At 36.4% G+C, this 25,208-nt stretch overlaps 1 protein-coding gene across 9 annotated transcripts in view; it reads left to right on the forward strand.

Annotated features, from left to right (window-relative positions):
* LOC106882224 (mitogen-activated protein kinase kinase kinase 5) overlaps positions 1-24,994 on the forward strand; it is a 294,987-nt gene extending 269,993 nt beyond the window's left edge. For all 9 annotated transcript variants that reach the window (XM_089347114.1, XM_089347115.1, XM_052978403.2 and 6 more), the window contains 7 exons: positions 4,615-4,720; positions 6,050-6,170; positions 10,101-10,181; positions 14,607-14,644; positions 20,053-20,120; positions 21,210-21,286; positions 24,598-24,994. In XM_089347114.1, the coding sequence (XP_089203240.1) occupies positions 4,615-4,720; positions 6,050-6,170; positions 10,101-10,181; positions 14,607-14,644; positions 20,053-20,120; positions 21,210-21,286; positions 24,598-24,745 (639 nt within the window). In that variant the 3' untranslated portion in view covers positions 24,746-24,994. The remainder of the gene's footprint in view (positions 1-4,614; positions 4,721-6,049; positions 6,171-10,100; positions 10,182-14,606; positions 14,645-20,052; positions 20,121-21,209; positions 21,287-24,597) is intronic.
* Positions 24,995-25,208: the final 214 nt, after the last annotated feature.

Genomic DNA, 25,208 nt, shown 5'->3' on the forward strand with positions numbered 1-25,208 from the left:
TAATATCTATGTTCCATGCTGGCATGGATTGGAGAGTTATTAATGTAGAAATATGGTATCGTAGCTACTAACAGTTGAGGGTTGCGTAGTCTAGACGGCGTTTTTAGATTTCATTATTCTCTTTAACCCGGGCAACGCCGGGTATTTCTGCTAGTATATATATATATATATATATATATATATATATATATATATATATATATATATATATCTAAACTCATACAGATATAGGGTAAAAATTGGGAGTTGTATTTTAGTAGAGAAATAGTAGTTTTTGGCAGCTATTTCTAATTTTCGGTGTGTGGTGAAGCAATACTTGCTGAACCCCTAAATTTTAAATTGTATATATATATATATATATATATATATATATATATATATATATATATATATAGGAGTGGCGTAGGAGTGGGTGTGTGGTAAGTAGCTTGCTTACGAACCACATGGTTCCGGGTTCAGTCCCAGTGTGTGGCACATTAGGCAAGTGTCTTCTACTATAGCCTCGGACCGGCCAAAGCCTTGTGAGTGGATTTGGTAGACGGAAACTAAATGAAGCTCGTTGTATATATGTACATGTATGTATATGAATATATATATATATGTGTGTGTGTCTGTTTGTCTCCCCAACATCGCTTGACAATCGATGTTGGTGTGTTTACGTCCCCGTAACTTAGCAGTTCGTCAAAAAAGGCCGATAGAATAAGTACTAGGCTTACAAAAAGTAAGTCCTGGGGTCGATTTTCTTGACTAAAGGCAGTGCTCCAGTATGGCCACAGTCAAATGACTGAAACAAGCAAAAGAGTATATATATATATGTGTATATATATATATATATATATATATATACACATATATACGCATGGATATATATATATATATATATATATATATGCATATATACACATATATGCGCATATATATATATATATATATATACGCATATATATACATATATATATACGTATATATATATATATAAATATATATATATATAAATATATATATATATATATATATATATATATATATATATATATATATGTGTGGAGAATGGAGAAACAAACACAAGAAGAAGCAATTCGGTTGGGCTAGTTAGCCATTGTTTTAATTATGTGGAGATTATATAATGAGTCATTTACACATGTTTCAATTTGCCAAATGGTTTGACAGATCTCTTCAGAATGTTGAGGAGGGAAGGCCAACACAACTTCAACTAAAACGTAACGCTTTCTTTATCTAGCGCTATTATTATACCACCATATGCATTAATATATCCACTAACTGTTCCTCCTACATCTCTCACACTATGAGCTCTTAATATACTCCTCAACATTCTGAAGAGATCTGCCAAACCATTTGGCAAATTGAAACGTGTGTAAATGACTCATTATACAATCTCCACATAATTAAAACAATGGCTAACTAGCCCAACCGAATTGCTTCTTCGTGTGTTTGTTTCTCCACTATCCACATAACTATAATTATAGACTGCGGTTTAAACAATAAATTACCTGCCTCTGGATACCCTCTAACGAAGACGGTACCCACACAAGTAATTCCCAGGAGTGCTTCTGGATTTAAACATCCCCTGGTTGCTTGGATACTTCAGACTACCCCTGAAAAATTGAAGCAATCCTATCATTTACCTATATATATATATATATATATATATACATACATACATACATATACATATATACACATGTGAATTGTTGGCGGTTTTTTGCCCCTCCATCTTCCTTTTCTATTGGACTTTCCTCTGACTCCTGTTTCTAAAAAGGAGCTTTGCTCAAAACATAAAACCACCTTTCTTTCCTTCCCTGAGTGTCTGCTAATACTTTACATGTACCATGTGCTCACATTGTTGTTTTTTTGGTGTCTGTTCTTCATGTCTCTGGATGCAGGCTTAGCTAAGTGGAGGTGCTTTTCTCCCCCTTGTAAACATAAGGACACAGGAAATGTGTCAAGGCTGACAGGAAGCAGTGCTGCCTCCTAGGGCTAAATAGCAGTAGTATTATTCCCTTCATGAGACTGTCACATTAAGTTGACAGCATACAACTACTTATATATATATATATATATATATATATATATATATATATATATATATATATATATATATATATATAAAAATGTCTTTGTGTTTGTGTTTGTCTCTGCATCATCACTTGACAACTGGTGTTGGTGTGTTTATGTCCCTGGAACTTAGCAGTTTGGCAAAAGTGACTGATAGAATAAGTACTAGGCTTACAAAGAATAAGTCCTGAGGTTGATTCCTTCAACTAATAACCCTTTAAGGCAGTGCTCCAGCATGGCCACAGTCAAATGGCTGAAACAAAAAATACATATATATATTACAGCAATGCTTTCAGTTAAGTGCTTGAGTATCACCCTATAACTTCTGTAGAGCTTCAAACATGAAGTGCAGTTTATTTGGGAAAACATTTACATGTAAATATATATATACTAGCAGAGGCACCCGGCGTTGCTCGGGAATGAAATTGTTGCTTATATACTTGAAGAAAAAAAGGCAAAATATGCTGTATAGAAATTTGAGGACATTCTGTAGATGGACTCTCAGATGAATGATGCCTGGGCGCCTCTCATGAATGGGAAAATTGAAGATGTGCCAAAAAGCCTCATTGGTACTTGGAAACTTTTACAAAAATTAAAATAGGGATTAAATGAAAAAAATGATTTGCATGAATATCCTCACAAGAGTAATTGAAATAAATGGCGATTGTGGAACCTCCCACGCACGCACGCGCGCACGCATACACACGTGTGTCTTTGTAAATATGTTTGTATACATTTATGTATGTGTGTGTTTGTAAGAGACAGAGTGTGAATGAGAGAGAGAGGTTTGTTGTCATGTATACGTACATGCATAAATATGACAACACACCCCTTGACTCACTCACACTCTGTCTCTTACAAACACACATACATAAATGTATACAAACATATTTACAAAGACACACGTGTGTATGCGTGTGTGTGTTGTGAGAAAGAGAGAGAGTGAGTTGTTACGTCAATACCGGAAGTTGACATTGAGGAACCTTTTTAAAGAAGTGAATCTTAAATATAAAGCAATATTATAGCAATATTATTTATTTTTAATTAAAAAAATCAAATGAAGAGCCTAACATTTATCCGAGGTCAAATTATTCATGCATGACAAGTATGGAAGCATTTGGTGAAGTTAATTTCACGTGATAAGCGATTACACACACATCTCTATTTTATATATAGTATAGATATATATATACATAGAAAAGCATTACCAATGAAAATGCATATATGTATGTCGGAAATAAAATTAGTAGATTGAGGGGGAAGCCCCTCTCATATATATATATTCCATCCTGGAGGTAGGCCTATTTTAAAAATATTCATTACATTGCTCGTGTGTGTATTTATCCTAGAATTGGTGGGTTTTTTAAGCTTTCGATTTGATTTTTAGCAGGTGGTGTCTTTACCTTTCTTTTCTTCAAATATATTATATATATATATATATATATATATATATATATATATATATATATATATATATATATATATATATATTTACAACAGTTTTTTTTAGTTTCTGTCTACTGAACCCTTTCACAAAGCATTGGTCAATCTGGGGCCGTAGTAGAATATACTTGCTTGAAATTCCATGAAGTGGGGTTAAACCTGAAACCACATGGTTGGGAAACCATGCCATGCCATGCCTACTCTTGTTTTGATATGAAGTGATGATTGTAAATGAGTATATGGTGTTCTTTTCCCTCATATGGTAATGTTGTTTTTTCCGGTCTCTATGAGAACCTTGTCTGGTCATGGGGAATTATTACTTTGGTTGGAAACAGGTAAGGGTTGACTGCAGGAATAATGTCCAGCTATAGAAAACCTGCCTCAACAAATTCTATATGATCCATTATAAGCACAGAAAAGTGGATGTTAAATGATAATAACTATGATATAAACACACACACTCTCACACAAGGACATATGAAGGGAGCATTCTTCTCATGAAGACTGAAAATATCTCATGGCATGAACACAATGCCAAAGAGGAGATTTATAAGCATCTTCCACCCATCTCTACTATTGGCACTCAGTGTAAGGTAGGTTTTGCTGATCTGCACAGGTTATGAGTGCTGGCTCTCCTATTCTCTGTCTCTCCTTAGTCTGTTATTATTATTTTTTTTTTGCTATTTTCACAAAACTAAAACAATGTTTGTTATAGTATATAAAATTGCTTCTCCTTTAACCTGTAACCTGCTTCTCCTTTAACCTGTAACCTGCTTCTCCTTTAACCTGTAACCTGCTTCTCCTTTAACTTGTAAACTTATGAGTATATGCATTTCTGACTTCTTTTTATAGGTATAGTATGTAAAGCTTTATTATTTAAAATCCCTTTTAGAGACAATAGGATGTATGATTTGAAGGATTTTTGGTTCCTACTTTTAGCAAATCAAGCGGCTACATGGAAGCACTTGCTTTGGCTTGTAGTATATAAAGTTTGTTATTGTGGCTAGAATATCTTAATAATATTCCTTTTTTTAATTGTTGCTATTGATGATGGATGATGGTTTTCATGACATTAAGTGCTTTCTTTCATTGCAGGTTACCACAAGACTAAAATGTCACAAAATACAGCCTCACTGGGTATTTGCTTTTGACAATTTTCTGCGAGAAGCTATAACGTCTACATCTCTCTTACTTACACCAGGTAGGTCTGATATCTAGTTGATATTCTTATATTATGCAATTGTGTATACTTTTGGGGTTTTTTTTTGTGATGTCTTTGCAGCTTTAATAAAAAAAAGTATATTACTCTACCTTCAGTATTCGAGTACTACTTTTTCCACCTTGTTTTGCATTGCATCTATGTGCTTACTTGTGTGTGTGTGTGTGTGTGTGTGTGTGTGTGTGTGTGTGTGTGTGTGTATATATATATATATATATATATATATGTATCTCCTTCTCTGTTTTTCTCTTTCTCAGTTTTATACATACAAGGATGAGCTGGAAAGTTCATTGGCTGACTATGGAGGAGTGATTCTAGAGTTGTAAAATCTTGTATGCATTAATTTCAACTCTTCTTATTAATAACCTCATTGTTTATTTCCAGGTAAACTGATACCTGACTGTTCAAAGAACACTTCAAAACCAGCTGCTAGCAACTTTCTCTTGAAAGTGGACAAAATTTGGCATTGTGGTGATATCAAGTACCTACAAAAAATGGGTTTAGTCCCCAATGACATTCATGCTAACATGGTCGCTACAATAGGAGATAAAACTTCTGCTTTATCATCAGTCACAGGAGTGGCTGTGTGGTAAGAAGCTTGTTTCCCAATCACATGGTTCCAGGTTCAGTCCCACTGTGTGGCATGTTGGGCAAGTGTCTTCTACTATAGCCTCGGGCCAACTAAAGACTTGTGAGTGAATTTGGTAGACAGAAACTGAAAGAAGCCCATCGTATATATATATATATATATATATATATATATATATATATATATATATATATATATATATGTATGTATGTGTTTGTCCCCCACCATCACTTGACAACCGATGTTGGTGTGTTTATGTCCCCATGACTTAGCGGTTTGGCAAAAAGAGACCTATAGAATAAGTATTAGGATTACAAAGAATAAGTTCTGGGGTCGATTTATTCGACTAAAGGCAATGCTCCAGTATGGCTGCAGTCAAATGACTGAAACAAGTAAAAGAGTACAAAAATGGGCACCTAAATTTAGGAGGGAAGGGGGAGTCTTGAAGATGACTCAAAGTCTGGACATACTGCAAATGCCACCACCAAGGGAAATATTGATTGTATTCACCACATGATGATGGATGACTGGAATATGATAATAGCCAATATCATTTACTAACATTCCATGAGAGTATCTTTGTCAGCCTATGAACTTTTCAGCCTCATATTTATGTCTACAGATACTTGCCTACATGCTTAAATATATCATTGTTGTCTCTACACATGCTCTGAAACAAATTATAAGCACTAAAATATTTTTGCTTATCTCTTCTAACCTAGGGTCTGCTTCAGCTGCGGAAAGTTTGTCAACTCCTGCCACTTCAACAAAATCTGCTTCCTGTATTCTCCGCTCCACTTCTACAAATGAAGCTGTACAACAGATGAGAGATGAAATACAAAAGTAAGCTTAAGCACCTCCAGAGTTTTATTGAAAAGAAAAGATAACAAGTGTATTGAAAAAGTTTTTAACAATATTCCTTCTATGGAGGTTAAGCTATAGAACTAACTACACCAGAAAGAAAAACCCATCGAATTTATTTTTTTAAATAGATGTGATAAAAGGCAAATTTAGTGTGAAAACTGCACTGCAAATTATTTGATAAAAATATGGCTATAAGTGATATAGATGCAGGAGTGGCTGTGTGATAAGTAGCTTGCTTACCAACCACATGGTTCCGGGTTCAGTCCCACTACATGACACATTGGGCAAGTGTCTTCTACTATAGCTTCAGGCTGACCAAAGCTTTGTGAGTGGATTTGGTAGATGGAAACTGAAAGAAGCCCATCGTATGCGTGTGTGTCTGTGTTTGTCCCCCCAACATCACTTGACAACCGATGCTGGTGTGTTTATGTCCCCATAACTTAGCAGTTCAGCCAAAGAGACTGATAGAATAAGTACCAGACTTACAAAGAATAAGTCCTGGGGTTGATTTGCTTGACTAAAGTCAGTGCTCCAGCATGACAACAGTCAAATGACTGAAGCAAGTAAAGGAATAAAAGAATATGTCCAAATTACCTTAATGTTTTTAGATTTATGTACAGTCAAAAATTCTGTACACTGTTTTTGCTATAACATTTTTGTGCATAAATACTTACAGGGCCATCATTTCTCTCTCAGTGCTAATTACACTGGTCAACAGCCAATTTTCATCAGGGATATTATATGGTGTTTTATATGTAGTTTTGTCCGTGGATTTCCAAAATGTAATCGGTTTCCTTCTATCAGGCACAGTTTTTCTGTAATTTTATGTTTTCATAATCTTTTCTTTTCATAAATTTTACTTTCTGTTTAAGGTGCCAAGTCATCATCAAATTCTACTCAGGATGTCAAGGCATTGCAAGAACAGTCCTGATATATTTTGTCATGTCTGTGGTTCATTTACCACCAAAGCTCAGCAACGTGTCATCACAAGTGAAATCAAGAAGGTCTACCAGTTATACTTTGGCTGCTCTCTCAGGTATCAAGATAAGAGTTGGGCCCCGCACATCATCTGCTCAGCTTGTTCAAATGGACTAAGGGATTGGCTAAATAAGAGGAAGAGAGCAATGCCATTTGCAACACCTATGATATGGAGAGAGCCAAAGGATCATTTCATGGGCTGTTATTTCTGCAACATTAATGTATGTGGGTTTACTGTAAAGACCAAACATAAGATTGTGTATCCCAACTTGGAATCAGCAAGAAGACCAGTACCACACAACGATGATGATCTTCCTATTCCAATGCCACCAGAAAATGGCCTTCAGATGTCTGACTAAGATGTATTTCCTGAAGAAAATACTACTGCTGTGGAAGACACTGAAGTGGATGCAGATTTCACGATTGAAAATGAAGACGTACCACAGAAATTTTCTCAAGGAGAGTTAAATGATTTAGTCAGAGACTTGTCATTGTCGAAGGATAAAGCTGAACTATTAGCAACTCGCCTACAAGAAAAGTGTCTGCTTAAGAAAGATGTTTGTATTACTCATTTCAGGAAGAGAAATAGGGATCTGACTTCATGCTTCTCTGTTGATGGACCACTTTGTTTCAGTAATAACACTGATGAGTTATTTCGCTGCTTGTTCCAAGAGCATGTTCCAGCTGAATGGCACTTATTCATCGATTCATCTAAGAGAAGCCTCAAGGTAGTACTACTACACAACGGCAATAAGAAACCATCCATTCCCATAGGACATTCAGTGCACATGAAGGAGTGTTATGAAAACATGCAAGTACTCCTCAATGCCATAAAGTATACAAACTACAGCTGGAAAATATGTGGAGACATGAAAGTGATTGGAATATTGATGGGAATGCAATCTGGGTTCACGAAATATTGTTGCTTTTTATGCCTGTGGGATAGTCGCGCAACTAACAAGCACTATGTGCAATCAGAGTGGCCTTTGTGAAAAATAATATGAGCCGGGAGTTTCTAGCGTTCAGAGCAAGCCACTTTTAAACTTAGAAAATGTTCTTCTTCCCCCTCTTCACATAAAGCTTGGCCTCATGAAACAATTCATGAAGACACTTGCTCTGAAAAGTTCAAAAGGTTTTGAATATGTGAAGGCCAAATTTCCAAAAGTCACCGAGGCAAAACTGAAGGGTGGTGTATTCATAGGTCCACAGATAACAGAACTCCTGAAGGACAACCACTTCCTCACAGCACTCGATGAGATTGAGCTTAAAGCCTGGGAATCCTTCAAATGGCTCTGTGAAAATTTCCTAGGCAACAAGAGATCTCTAGAGTTTAGAAATGGAGTGAAATGTCTTCTAGACTCCTATGCTGCAATGGGCTGTCGGATGTCACTAAAAATCCACTTCCTTGATTCACATCTGGATTTTTTTGCAGAGAACCTTGGAGCAGTGTCTGATGAGCAAGGGGAACGCTTTCATCAAGATATTGCATCGATGGAACAATGATATCAAGGATTTTGGAATGCAGGAATGTTAACTGACTACTGTTGGATGTTATACAGGGATGAACCTGAGACAAAACACCATAGAAAGTCCAAATCCCAAAGATTTTAAGTTGTTATGCATTCGAGTGTATTCCAACTTATTTGTACACAATAATTTTAATTTTGTACAATAAAAAGCCATGAAATTATCGTATCTTGTATTCATTATACTTTATATAGATATGCTTTACGTATCCTATAAGTTAAAACAGTAGGTATCATTAACACGAAAATGTGACCTGATAGAGGAAATCGGACTTCAGATTCGTAATCAGCATCAAAAATTAACCCAGAAAAGTCAATCAGCAACTCTGATGATTAAAAAAAGTTTCATTTTGTTGACCAGTGTTATGACTGTTGTCATAAAAACACTAACTGATGTACACAGGCGAAATAGCTATGTTGATATACCATAATTTGAATGAAAGATGTTTACTAGATGAAAAAAATTGTTCTGTGTAAGCTTAGATCAGCTCTGATTGAAGCTTTCTAGCCTTGACCATCCAGTTTTTTAAAAGTGTCTATAACTACACTTCTAATGTATCTTTCTTTTTAAGAGGGTAGCATGTGGGTCTTCCATATATGATAATGCAAGATCAGGATATAATAAAAGAGAATGTTATGGGAAAATAGATATCATGATGGCAGAAACAGCAAATGGTTTGTTAGTAATGGTCATGATAACCAAAATTATTTAAAGTTTTAGAGTAACAATAGGTATAAAATCTAAATTTTAAGGAATCTAGTTTAGTATCTGATTATTCTGTGATCATCCTTCTGGCATCAATCAAATAAATACAGAATTTAGATACTGCACTAGGTACAATCAACTACCCCTCTACCAAGATTGTAACCTTGTACTTATATGAGAAATCTTTATTATCATTAGTATTACAGTAGTACTCTAAACAGTTGTGAGCTTTACTGTAGGTAATTTAACATCATTCTACTGTAAGCTCAAAACTCAAATGGCCTAATAAAAGGAAATATTAATGACTGCTTTCCAGCAGGCATCACTTCAATTATAAGTAAAATATCAGCTAGTTCCTGTACTCTATCATCATCATTATATTTAAAGTGCATATGCTATGACATAGACAATTAAGACTCATTATATCACTAATAATTATCTAATCAACCATAGTGGAATACATTGTTATGCCAATCCTTTTGCATCTTATTCACTTGTTTTTAAATATTGCATAAAAATGAAGAGATATCTTGATCCTGACATCCTCATTAACTCATGGTAGGTAATATTTCAGTTTTGGGTTGTTATGCTAATCTGTTTCTAATAGAGTGAAATTCTTACTTCTTATCAAAATGAGCTTTGTTGGCAGATTTGATTGTATTTGAATTTATATTTCACAATCTTTTCTCTGTTTCCCAGGTTATTGAAACAATTATTGGATACACTAAGTTCTTTGCACCAGACTTTCATTGACTGGAAAATGCAGCAAGAAAAACACAAGTTAGTCTATTTTCTTTTCCACTCATATGTATGTATGTATGATTGTATGCATGCACACATACATACGTACGTACATACGAACACACATACATACATGCATGCATGCATAAAATAAAAATGGAGATTCAGTCTTGATTTAATCTGCTATGTATAAGAACTAGAGAAGTTTAAGGTGTGGAAGCAAGGACTAGAATTGAAGGGCCTTAGAGTCAACCTAGCAAAAACCAAAATCCTAATAAGTAGGAAGGTAGATAAAACACAAACCCCTTCAGGTAGATGGCCCTGCTCAGTATGTAGTAAAGGAGTAGGTAGTAACTCTATAAGATGTACCCGGTGCAAGCTATGGACACATAGCAATATCAAAGGCAGATTAACTACAAAGTTAGTTTTTGTATGTGGCAGATGTTCAGGTGCAATAAACACTGTAAACAAACAGGAAACAACTTCTATCTCATTCCAGGGAGAAAAACTAGAGGTAGTTGATAGCTTCCGCTATCTGGGTGACCAAGTTAGTAGTGGGGGTGGGTGCGCTGAAAGTGTAACTGCTAGAATAAGAATAGCCTGGGCCAAGTTTAGAGAGCTCTTACCTCTGCTGGCGACAAAGGGACTCTCACTCAGGGTAAAAGGCAGACTGTATGACGCATGTGTACGAACAGCCATGCTACACGGCAGTGAAACATGGGCTGTGACTGCTGAGGACATGCGTAAGCTCGCAAGGAATAAAGCCAGTATGCTCCGCTGGATGTGTAATGTAAATGTGCATACCCGTCAGAGTGTAAGTATCTTGAGAGAAAAGCTGAACATAAGAAGCATCAGTAGTGGTGTGCAAGAGAGAGGATTGCGCTGGTTTGGACATGTGGTGAGAATGAATGAGGATAGCTGCATGAAAAAGTGCCACTCCTTAACAGTTGAGGGAACCCGTGGAAGAGGTAGGCCCAGGAAGACCTGGGCTGAGGTGGTGAGGCAAGACCTTCGAACATTGGGCCTCACCGAGGTGATGACTACTGACCGAGGCCTTTGGAAATGTGCTGTGCGTAAGAAGACCCGGCAAGCCAAGTGAGATCGTTGCCAGTGCCCCTGGACTGGCTCTTGTGTGGGTGGCACATAAAAGACACCATTTCGAGCATGGCCGTTTTCGTGCGGGTGACACGTAAAAGCACCCACTACACTCTCTGAGTGGTTGGCGTTAGGAAGGGCATCCAGCTGTAGAAACTCTGCCAAATTAGATTGGAGCCTGGTGTAGCCATCCGGTTGCACCAGTCCTCAGTCAAATCGTCCAACCCATGCTAGCATGGAAAGCGGACATTAAACGATGATGATGATGATGAATGGCATATATCAAAATGCTGCAATGCATCCCTCTCTCTCGGAGAGGCACAAGCACATACACAGACATATACACATGCGGCGGTAACTGCTGCCTACCAAATTCAATCACAAAGCTTCGGTCGGCCCGGGGCTATAGCAGAAGACACTTGCCCAAGGTGCCACGCAGTTGGACTGAACACAAAATCATGTAACTGGGAAGCAAACTTCCTAACCACAGAGCCAGTTATGCATATTTAATCAGTCCCAAATTTGGTCAGTTAAAATGCTACAGTGGGAGAGGAATTCTACACCATCCTATTCTTATCAGAGCTATATAATCACTGCTTATATTGCTGAACATTTTAAGGAAGTTAATTGTAAATTTGGATCAACTCATCCCAACACTGAAAAGAATGTCTTCTTTCAGCTATGCATAGCTTACATTTTTTTTTTTTATCTGTTAACATAGGGTGTTGATTTTTGTGACTATTTTCCACTTTGTTGTATGTGGTGTGGCATTCAATTTCAAACCCCATGTGTGACTAACCAACTTAGTAGCTTTACTTTTGTCCCTGTGTCAGAAGGAAGGCATGTAATTAGCATAGCAATTTTTGAATTCTCTTTCATATAGTCCGTGAGAGCCTGCAGTGACCTTTGTAAGGTAGTGTGCTGAGTGACACCTCTGTGTTTACTTCGCAAGTTGTGAAATTTGTGTTTTTGTGATCACATGTATGTTGTAGTCTGTGATTTTTGTCATGGACAGGAAGTTGGAACAAAAAGCCGATGTGAAATTTGGCGTTAAACTAGGGAAGTCTGCTACAGAGACATTGACATGCTTTAGCAAACTTACAACAACAAGGCAATGAGTCTTAATGTAATGTTTCAAGTAGCATGGGCACTTCAAAAGTGGAAGAACATCTCTGGAATATGATTTGCAATCTGGAAGACCTACCATGAGCATCCCATCTGGAAATGTGGAGAAAATTCATCAGCTTGTGCATGAGGATTGTCAGAGGACAATTAATGATGATTTGAAACATTTGAGGGAGTACATTCAGTAAAAGCAACTGGATCTGTGGAGTGCAAAGAATTGGATTCTTCACAACAACAATTCATCCTGTCACCAACCTTTCCTCACTCATGAGTTTCTCACCAAAAACGTGTTATTGCTTTCACATTCACCCTATTCACCAGATTTAGCACTTGCAGACTTCCATCTCTTCTCCAAGATGAAAGTGCAGCTCAGAGTTTGCCATTTTGACACTATTGTTGAGATCAAGCACAAATTGCAGAAGGTCCTCAACTTGCTTACAGAAAATGGCTTCCATGCTGGATTCCAAAAGTGGCTTGAATGCTAGGACCGGTGTATTGCTGCACAAGGTACTATTTCGAAGATGATGTTAAAGCTTAAATAAATAAGTTATTTTTTATTGAACGTAACTAGTCCAGGAACTTTCTGATACCATCTTGTAAAATACCTAAAATATTTTAAAACTAGAATAATTTTTTCTAGCTGAAAAAGATTCGATTAAGCAGATAGATAAGAAGGCTCTTTAACTGGTACATTGTAATTCAGTGTGGCACCACTATCATATTGGTGGTGATCAAAATCTTAAAATGTACTTAATGTAGTGTAGGCAGATGCTGAGTGTGCCACTTTTGACATTTAAGTTAGCTTTTCTGCTGGTAAATTTTTCAGTATAAGTTTTCTTTCAGTTGTACAATGTTCATATCCCCTGCTAATATTTACTTAAGGCCTATGCCTCTCCATTATCTTCCAAATGATGTTGTAATCTGCAACTCTCTCTTTTAATTGACAGACATAAATTGAGAGCTTTGTTGTACTGATCTTGAAAGAAAAGGAGTGATTGTTCAATCTTACTTTGAATTATCCTTCTGCTATGCCAGTATAACACTTTCAGCCAATGTTGTGATCCAAGCTGATCCTTGTATCTTCTACTTCATATACAATAGCCTTTGTTTTACAGAATTTATTTTAGTGTGCATGCATTTTTACTCGTGTAGGAGCAAAAATGCATGTACCTGACCTAGTGTTGGGCAGCTGTACCTAATGCATGTGCTCTACCTAGATTTCTTGCTTCAAGTGAGATTTTTGCTCCCAATGAGAAGTCTCACTGGTTGGAGTAAAACTAAAGCTAATATATATATAATAAGTTTGTTCTGGGTATGACAGTAAACAGTATCCAGTGTTGAGGTTCCAGTTCAGAAGTTCTAGATTTGAGGAGCATAGTGGCACCTCTTAATTACTATTACACCCAAGTTTTTTTCATGATCTGGTATGGTAGTATCTGCCAGGGTCCCATCTATGGGTTAAATTGATTTCCCAATACTAAAGGAAGTTAACATTATTCTTGACAAAACTCTGAGGAAGACACTTTTTGTAGGAGGAAGGTACTCTGACATAAAACTTGCAGACAAAATAGTACCAGTCATCTTGCAATGCTTGGCATTGGAACTTACTATTGTAATCGAGAGAGTCACAAAAGTGTTGTACAAGTTTTTGTCACTTAAATCCAGTGATATACAGACATCTTGCTATCATTTCATTTCTTAATTCATTTTGTACTATAGAAAGTCCTATTGTAATGGATGTGGCATAAAATGTCATATCCATGCACATGCAAGGATGAAAGTAAATCAAAACAATCAGGCTGAATTTGAGATGACTATCATCTGACAAGATGAAGCAATCATCATGTATGTATGTGCATACATTCATTTGTTTATCCATACATACTTTGTTCATTCATACATACTTATTTCTTAAAATATCCCCTATTTCAATTTGCTATGAATAAGAATACACTATATTGTAAGTAAATTGAATGTCAGCTGGTTTCAATTCTTGATTTCAATTGCGTTGTTATTGAAATTAGCAATACCCTTCATTTCCATACATCTATTTCCCAAAAATATAAGACAAATCATTCAGTTACTAAAACTCACCGCAATACTGGGAACTCCAGCACACTTGGCAAAATACTTTAGACAAATAGGTGACATATGCAAGAATATTCGTATTTCTTGTCCTGCCTATACATAAGTTGAATCACAAAATTGAAGTCTTATACACATTTTTTTTCTTATCTGTTTCAGTTCAGCCAACTCTGTTGGTAAACTTTTATCTCCATCAGGTAAGTGTTGTCATTCACAACTTTTTCACAAAATCTTATTCAGTTGGAAAAATAAAATTCTAATACTTTTACATTAGTTTAAAACCAGTAAAATAATTCATTTGATAATTTAAAATTGTTATTACTTCATTGCAGACAACTGAAACAAAAGAAAGCTATACCAAACTTGCTATATAGACAGATAAGAATTCGATTTGTAGTCAACTAAAAAATATTCATCCAGTTTCTGAATAGTTTAAATATAATTCTCCAGCAAATAGGCTCAAGTATGGCTATGTGGTAATAAGTTTGCATCCCAATCACATAGTCCTGAGTTCACTCCAACTGCATGACACCTTGAGCATGTGTCATCTACTATAGCTTTGGGTCAACCAAAGCCTTGTGAGTAGATTTGATGAACAGAAACTGAAAGAAGCCCATTATATATATATATATATATATATATATATATATACATGGGCTTCTATGCACCTGTAACCTACACAATCTACTGGTCTGTAGCACCTTCCCCTCCTCCATCCCAACCCAACTCGGATCCTGTCCATGCTCCAGATCCCACTGCCACACCTGTCCTTTCATCACCAACACCATCTCCCTCACTGGATCCTACCAGCACCCCCTCCACATTTGTAACTCCTCCTGCATTTCTTCCAGCCTTATCTATTGCATCAAATGTAATCTCTGCAACAAACTCTACATTGGTCAGACTGGCCGACTGGTTCACTGAACATCTACGAGATGTTTGGCTACATACGAATCCCCTCGTCACCCACCAATTTCGCTTGGCCAACCACTCCACCTCAAATATCACCGTCTTTGGCCTTGTCCTCCACCACGGATCCACCAACTCTTAAATTCGCCTTGAACAGCATTACATTTTCAGTCTACAAACACAAACTCCTTTCGGACTTAACACAATTCCATCCTCTCAATGACTGTCTCTACACCCTCCTTAAAAAATAACTTTTTATCCTATCTTATATTCACTCACTATTTATAACTTTCATTTTTTCTGGAAAAAACTAGATACTTTGGCCAGATAATAGATAAAAATGGATGAAAACTGGATCCATCCAGAGCAACTGCAATAAAAATATGCCCACACCGAATAATGTGACTATGTTACAAGCATTCTTGGGATTAGTAAATTACTATCAAATTTACATTCCCAATATACATAATGTAAGGGCCCCGCCCAATGATCTGTTAAAGAAAAATACAAAATGGTGTTGGACTGATGAGTGCCAGAAGGCATTTGATGAGTTAAAAAGCATTTTAACATCAAACTTATCGTTAATGCATTTTGATCCAAAGTTGGATATTATATTAGCTACAGATGTGAGTGATTACGGTGTAGGAGCTGTGCTTCTGCACAAATATGATGATGGCAGTAAAAAGGCTATAGCCTATGCATCACAATCATTATTACCAGCTGAAAGCAACTATAGACAGATAGAAAAGAAGCATAAGCAATCATATTTGGTGTGAAAAAATTACATAGATTTATTCATGGAGGAAGTTTCTGTCTACAAACAGATCATCACCCACTACTGTCAATATATGGTCCTAAAAAAGGAATACCAACACACACAACAAATAGACTACAGCGATGGGGCACTACATTATTGAATTATGACTACAAAATGGAATATTTACCATAAAAAAAATTAGGGCATGCCAATGGTTTGTCCAGACTGATACTGAAACGCTGTGAGCCATTTGAAGATACAGTAATTGCAGCTTTAAGAGCAGAAGAAGAAATAAAAAATGTAATGTGAAGTATGGTACACAAATTATCAGTAATCCTAGATGACATAAAGCAAAATGCAGTAAAGGACAAATTCATAACAGAAGTGAAAAGAACACTGTGGTCAGGAAAAGTAAACAGGAATAAGATTGGTGCAAAATGAAACCAAGACATGAACCTATACTCAATTTGTAGTAGCATATTGATGTATGCACAGAGAGTAGTAATACATGAAACACTGCAAAAGAAAATGTTGAGGGAATTTCATATTGGACATCCTAGTATTTCGAGGATGAAAGCTTTGATGCATAGCCATGTGTACTGGCCAAAAATGGATAGAGAAATAGAAAATTTGGTGAAAGGCTGTAGAGAATGTGCTCTAGCAGCAAAATTACCAACAATAAAAAGTGAACCTTGGCCAAAAGTAGATGTTCCATGGTCAAGACAACACATCAGTTTTGCTGGTCCTTTAAACAGTTCATACTACTTAGTGGTAGTTGATAGTTTCTTGAAATGGCCAGAAATTCATAAGTGTAAAAATCCAACCTCTTCAACTGTGACAAATTTTCTATATGAGCTATTTGCAAGATTTGGCATCCCAGATGCAATAGTGTCTGACAATGGAACATAGTTTGTGTCTTTTGAATTTAAAATGTTTTGTAAAACATTCATGGTAGAATATGTAATTATTGCACCATACCATCCCAAGCAGAATGCTTTGTTGATACATTCAAGGGAGCCTTAAGAAAGCCAGATACGGAAGTCACGGATGAGATAGCTCTACAACAATTCCTAAGAGTATATCATGTGACATCAAATCCAAATACACCAGCAGAGCTGATGTTTGCGAGGAAAATAAAATCAGTCTTCAACAAATTGCTACCTGGCAAAAATAGAAAGACTGCAAGGGAAAATACAGCAAGATATTTCAAAATTTGCAAAAAGGTATTTGTGAGGGCATATAAGAACGGAAAACAGAGTTGGGAAGATGGCATGATTACCAAACAAGTTAGGAAAAATGCTATAAATGGTAGGAAATAGAAAAGGTGTATACAAGAGACACATAAACCAACTGAAAAAAAAGATTCATTGAGAGCGAACCCAAGAGAATGGAAGACCCAATGGAATGGTTATATGATACTTTTGAAGTACCAACATGACTACAGTTGATAGAACACAGACGCATAAACGTAAGAAAAAGAAAATGTACGGAGTTCCTGAAAGTTGATACCAAACAGAAAAAAATATTAAAAGTGTAACTAAGAAGACAAAAAAACTCAAAAAAAGGGAGGTGGGTTGTTATAAAAAATAATGCTATTAAAAGAAATAGAATGACACACCTTAAAAAAAAAAGAAAAACTTAAAAGGGGAGTGTTGTGGAGATCATAGTAATAATGGTACCCCCTTCCCACGTGATGAGTGGTATGTACTAGTCACTATAAATAGGTGACATCGGTCAGTGTAGTAAGAGAGTACAAAGTTGACATTCTTAGATAGTCATGGTCTTACTTGTCTTACTAAATATTCTGCTATACCAGAGTAGACGTTATAACAATCCAACATTAAGGATTACAACACTTGTTCAGTGACTTTCCTAATCTGGTCTAGTAATATGATACTTCTGTAATTACTTCTCTCTAAGGCATCCCCTTTACCCTTGTAACAGTTGACTATGATGCTGCTACAACAGTTGCTGGGCATGCTCCCTTCATGAACATCCTGGTTCGTTATATGTGTAACTAAGCCTTATACTACTCTACCAAATATTTAAAGCATCTCATTGGTAATGCCTGATGGACCAGGAGCTTTTCCAGTCTACATATTCTTAATTGTTTTAACTATAACATTGCTGTCAACAAGAATGGCTGGACCCTTTGTCAGGTTCACATTAGGAAGATTCTTTTTTCTCTCATTCATTCTCCACATTTAGTAGACTTTCATAATAGCACTTCTATGTCTCTTTCTTTTCAGAATCACTAAGTGTACCATTATCCTTCCATACACACCTGTCTCCTACAACATCTTGGTTTTTCTCTAATACACTAGCTTGCAATTCAGAATACCTCATGTCTTTGGTCCTCACAGTGTAGAACATTAGCAAACCTCTTCTTTCCTACTTCTCTTGCTAAATAGACTTGTCTCCTTGATTCCCATCTAGCTACCTGATATAGTTTTTTGTTACCCCATTTCTTCTAAACCTTCCAAGCCTTATTTTTCACTTTTATGACTGTCTATTTTTGTTTCACCACATCACCCTTGGTCTGGCTGGAATTTTGCATCAGCCACAGATTTCATGTATAGCTCTCCATAGGTTGTCTTGTAAGAACTTCCAATTGTCCTCTGTGTTATATGTTTCTATCACTTCTTACTTTTCTGTCAAATGATATGTATATTTCTTTGTATATTTATATATACACATGTATGTATGTATGTATTTATATGTGTGTATGTATGTTGTGAAATCCTACTTCAGTAGCTATGTGGTTGTGGGGTGTATACCTTTGCATGTCCAACCAAGCTACAAAGGTACTGGACTACTGACCCTATGTAAAGACTACCCCATGAAAGCTAGCTAAACCAAAGAGGTAATAACTGGCCTACCTGCCTAGCAGGCTGGGTGGCCTCATCTTAAAAGCTAAAGCAATGCAAGGAAATGGGCCTTAGTGTCCTGCAGGTAGTTCAGACTGCTCTATGGTGGCAGAGCGAAATCTGAGCAACCAGAGGCTGCTAAAAACCTCAGGTACCAATAGGCCATCAAGGAATTGGGTAACAACCCTTGCTATATATACAACTGCAGGTCTTTAACATGGAGAACCAGAATGACCCATCTAATGGAAAAGAAAAAGATCAAATGTGATATGCTAGGGCTCTGTGAAACATGTTGAAGGAAATAAATAAATATGAGATGGACAAATGGAAGTATCGTGAGACTGGGAAAAGAAGAAGGTGTGACAGCAACAGGTCGTATAGGGTTCATCATAATCAAAGAATGAGCTTTGCAAATTATTTCTTACCAATTGCCTTCAACATGCACCAGACTACTAGACATTCATCTCTCAAGAAATGCCACCTTGAAGATCATCCAGACCCATGATCCCACAAATACAAGCAAAGATGATGGAGTAGAATAATTCTACCAAAAGCTAGAGAAAGCGCTAGTGCACAAATTGACTTTCACTGTAGTGATGGGAGATTTCAATGGAAAAGGACAACAGAGAGAGAGAGAAATATGTTGGTAAGTTTGGATCAAGAAAGTGAAACAAAAGAAGAGGATGTTTGGTTACCATGGCAGAAACAAGATGATTTTACATTGGGAAGTGCTTATTCAGGAAACAACCTGGAAGGAGATGGACCTGAATAGCCCCAAACACTCAACACAGCATGTCTCAGTAGTAGCACCATTCAACACAGGCAGTGATCATCAATTGCTATGATAAAGACCATGATCAATTAAATCAGAGACAAAAGGTTTCTGCATATCTCTATGAAGAATTAATGCATCAAGACCTTTGATGTGAAACAATTGCAGAAGCTATCGAGAAGGAAATTTGGAGACAATTTGAAGAGCTCAATGAGGACTACAATTTGCTGGTCCAGAAAATTAAAAATAGATTTGGGACCAGTTTAAGGTTTTAAATTATTTTTTTATTACTATTTTCAGTTGCTGTGGACCCACAACTTGTAAAATGGCTTAAGCAATGTCAAGTTGATGAAGATACCATTAAACATGTAAGTAGACTTTGAGATTTGTAGTATAAAATAATTACTCTCTTTACTATGGTATCATATGTGGTACCATTGGTATAATCTTATTGTAAAAGCAGCAAATCCACTTGCATATAAAAAACTGTTACTTTCATTGGCTTCAGTTGTGAACAAAACAAATAAACACACAATTATTGTACTTTTTTTACAAGTCTATGCCAGAAGATGGGTAACACAGGTATGCAGGTCTCCAGTAGATTTACAGAGGCCATATTGTGGTCCTTGAAAAGGAACTCCAATCTTGGAGAAGTTGATTGTTCCCAAGATTTTCCAGGAGACCTAAAAAGGATTAGCTACTGTTTAAGAGAGGCACTAGTTTGTAGGTGGGTGTGATACACCATGGCATCTTCCACATTTTGGATGTCATTATTTCAAGCATTAAAGTTGTGGGTAAATACTGTTTAATTAGTAGGGTGTGTGATGAATTTTTTTGGATTTGAAGTCTATGTTCTTCCTGTGTACTGTTTGCAGCACAGCTCCATTTGAACCATTTGGAGATTTTGCAATGTTTTGTATGCAAAGGAACATGACTAAGAGGATAGCTTAACTGTTCTTGGTGGATCAAAGGTGAGAGTATTTGCTGCCTGAAATAGTTAGTATAGAACAAAGCTGTGACCAGTTAGCTAACTTGAAGTATGATAGAGTTCAAAACTAATGAGGGCATAGTTGAGACTTCAGACCATGGCAATGAAGTTTCCAGTTAGTGGAAAATACAAAGCTTTCCTTCTGATATTGCATGACAGCCTTGAACCACCTTGCTTTACTTAAAAGGGGAATATTCAGTATCCAGTTGTTTGATTAAAAAACTTATTTTTCAATCATAAAAAAATATATAAACAGTTAAATAGATTATTTTCCCCTTTTGTAGAAATGTAAGTTCAAATCCTATGACTTTATTTTTAATTCTTTTAAATTTAACCCTTCCATCATTCTTCAAAAGCTGATAAAATGAATACCCATAATTCTGTAATCAATTCATATGATAAATACTTATTCTCTTATAAAAATTGATCTTGTGTGAAAGAAATCAATGACTCTTTGTTCTTGTAATAGATCACTTATGAAGAATATTCTTATATCGATTTTGTGGAAATGGTTACTCTTGAAGAACTTCATGGTTTAAATATTAAGTAAGTCAAACTATAAAAATCTTCTGAAATATTTATTTTAAAATACCTTAATTCTTTTTCAGATTCTTTCTTTTTGCAATATTACAGGCTTGAAATATTATGGCTTTTTATGAGTATTTGATATCATGAATAGCTTAGTGATTGAGGCTATGAGTTTTAAATCTATTTTTCTTTTTTGAACACTTAATGTCTATTTTTTTTAATACTTAATGTCTATCGCAGTTTTGTGTGTTATATCTAATTTTCAAGCTCCTTTAAATATTTATTCTAAAATGAATTCTGTCATTAATTTATATCAAACTAATGTAAGAATTTTCAAAGAAGCTAAATTTGATCAACATTCATCAGTATTCTTTTGTTTTAAAGACCTGCATTTCTGGTGTGCATGTGCACGCAGGTGTGTGTGTGGAGAGAGAGAGAGAGAGAGAGAGAGAGAGAGAGAGAGAGAGAGAGAGAGAGAGAGAGAGATGTAGTAAGGTAGGTAAACAGAGTTATTCTTGGGATGTATCTACATGGAGCACAAAATACAGATTATAAAATAAAGAAAACAATCTATAATGGAAAAACATTATGTAATATCTTATCTCAGCAGTCATTTCAAGAGACCAAACTTAAATAATATCCATATTCATAGGTGATATGTAAATAATGTCATAAGTCAGTGGACAATGAGTAACAAGTCCAGATGAAATTGCTAAGTAAGTTAGGCTTCTCTTCTCAAGAGTTGAATGGCAAATGCTAGTCATTTAGTAGTGTTTATAAATATAGGGGTGTAGAGAGAAGAGAGAGAATTTGGAGGAAGCAGATGGAAATAGTGAGAGATAAGGGGAAGTTAAAAGGAAATGCAGGATGAAGAACAGTTACACAAAGATCAGATTTAAAGATGATAAAGTTCATAGCTGATCAAAGGAAATTCTGGTTAGTTCACCTAGCAGGGGGTCAAAGCCTCTAGCTGTAGAGTGGTTAAGAATTTCTCACTTCTCTTTTAACTTTCCTATTTGTAAATGACTCACACTTGTCACTCTATTCTTTGAAAAGAGGCCTAACTTGCTTAACAATTTCATCTGGACTTGTTGCTGGTTGTACACCTATGATATCATACATATATCACCTATGAATGTGATTATTACATAAGTTTGACCTTTTGAAGCAGTTGTTGAGATTACATAATGCTTTTTCGTTATGTATTTTTTATTTATTTTATAATCTGCAGTTTGTACTCCATGTAAATATGTCTCAAACCTTACTGTGTTTATCTATCTTATGGCCTTCATAACAGCTTGATTTGGATTGCTCTTTAAAACCACTTTCGATGCTATGGGCCTGGTCATGGATGAGGAATTTGGAATTTAAGTTCAGATTCATTTGAGTTCTACTTTGAGTCATCTATACTAAGTTTAGTTTGCTCTCACTCACTATATATATATATATAATAGGAACATTGACATTAATAATGCCTTTCACAATGATGTATATATTACACCATTTCAGTTACATGTGATTATGAAAAATTAATTTATTAATTTTTTTCTTAGTTTACTTTTCACTCTGTTCCTTGTTAAAATGCTGGGCTCTTTGATATTTTCAGCTTTCAAACTCTGATATAATGTAGTGAAATGGTAGAATTGTTTGAGCATTGGAGAGAATGCTTTGAGATATTTGATTCGACTGTGTACTGAAATCTTACTGAAGTCAACTTTGGCTTTTATCCTTTTGTGGTCAATTAAAAAGTACCAATCCAGAGTGCTGGATTGGTCAAACTGTAAGCATGTTGGACTAGATCATCATCATCATCATCATCATCGTTTAACGTCCGCTTTCCATGCTAGCATGGGTTGGACGATTTGACTGAGGACTGGTGACCAGGAGGCGACAGCAAGCTCCAATCTGATTTGGCAGAGTTTCTACAGCTGGATGCCCTTCCTAACGCCAACCACCCCAAGAGTGTAGTGGGTGCTTTTATGTGCCACCGGCACGAGGGCCAGTTAGGCGGGTACTGGCAATGGCCAGGATCGAAATGGTGTGTTTTACGTGCCAGCTGCACAGGAGCCAGTCCATCGGCACTGGCAATGATCTCGCTCGGATGTCTTACTGGCAAAGGCCACGCTCAAAATGGTGTATTACGTGTCACCTGCACAAGGGCCAGTCCATCGGCACTGGCAACGATCTCGCTTGAATGCCTTTTCACATGCCACTGGCACAAGTGCCAGGAAGGTGACTTTGATAATGATCACACTAGTGCTATTTACGTGCTACCGGCACGGAAGCCAGACAGCTGCTCTGGCAATGATCACGTTCGGACGGTGCTCTTAGTGCTCGATTGGTACAGTTGCCATCATGATTTCACTTTCGCTTGCCCCAACAGGTCTTTGCAAGCCGAGTTTAGTGTTCCTACAAATTTAGTTCGATTTCGATTTCACTTGCCTCACCATGTCTTCACAAGCGGAGTTTAGTGACCAATGAAGGAAAGGTACGCATAAGTGGGCTGGCTACATCCCTGGCAGAGGCCTTGGATTTTGGTCTCGCTTGGCCTGCTGGGTCTTCTCATGCACAGCATATTTCCAAAGGTCACGGTCGCAAGTCATTGCCTCGGTGAGGCCTAATGTTCAGAGGTCGTGTTTCACCACCTCATCCCAGGTCTTCCTGGGCCTACCTCTTCTACGGGTTCCCTCAACCGCTAGGGTGTGGCACTTTTTCACGCAGCTATCCTCATCCATTCTCACCACATGTCCATACCATACCTTGTGATATTTGTTCTAGCTGTTTGTATTTAGTGTTGTAATTCTGCCATGGCCTATATGATACCTGTTTCCATACCACCACTTTTGTTGCCTCTAGTGGAGTTTCCTCTGTTATAAGTATTTGGGCCAGATCTCTAGTTTGAGGATACATTCCTTCCTCACTCTTACCAGTCTGGAGGCCTGTAAGGAGTTATGGGCACTGACTAAAATACAAAAATAAATTTCTATTCATCTTCCGAGGTCATCTTTGTTATATATAGCTGTTTAGAGTGTGTGATGAATTTTTCTAGGCATAGAAGTCTGGGTTTTTTTTTTGCTTGTACTGCTGCAGCAAATTTGAACCATTTGGGAATTTAGAGCTATATTCTGTTTGCAAAGGAACATGATTAAGAGTATAGTTTACTTGTTCTGATGTTAGTCTTTGTTACATGTAGCTCTAAGGAGAGAAAGGGGAACAAAAGAAAAATGAAGTGTGTGCTAATTTTAAAATGCGGGAAGATTAAAGTAAAATTCAACAGCACTTTTACCCATTCCAATTTTACGTATCTAATTTGTATATTTCTATTGCAGAAAAGGCGTAGTATATCGGATATGGCGGAGCCTTACATTATTACGAAAGGCTAAAAAAATTAATTCATCCTCCCATGGAGAAAATACCACTTCTGTCTGTGGAGCAGAAAACCTGGATGTTGATCACAAATATGATGGATCTTCTTGATGAATTTCTTGTTCAGTTTATTACATTAATGGTTTCAACCTGTTAATTTTATTCATGTCTTGAGAGTTATTTGAATGCTATTTCAACTCAATATTAGCTTGCTGTGATTATGGAACAATTTAAACTGACAAAAGCATATGAAACATTTTGAACTGAGAAAAGCACATGAATATTTGCATGATTTAACCACTTCTTTAATTCTCTTTTCAATCACACCGTCTTTCTTCAATAAATCATTTTCTTATTTTATTTCCACCTCAGTCATTTCATAGGTTATCTTTTTATAACCACTTCAATGATGGTATCCTCAGATTACAGTTTTAGTTGTCATAAGACATGTAAATGGCATTTATAACAAGCACCATTTTCCTTTTAACCTATCATTTATCTTCCAATCTCTCTTGGCCAGTGACCTCAATAATCCACTGTGATAAATAACATTGCTACACTCAACAGTTTGGTT

The sequence above is a fragment of the Octopus bimaculoides genome, chromosome 2 (genome assembly GCF_046866305.1).
Source record: "Octopus bimaculoides isolate indiv1 chromosome 2, ASM4686630v1, whole genome shotgun sequence".
In the NCBI taxonomy this organism is placed as follows: domain Eukaryota; kingdom Metazoa; phylum Mollusca; class Cephalopoda; order Octopoda; family Octopodidae; genus Octopus; species Octopus bimaculoides.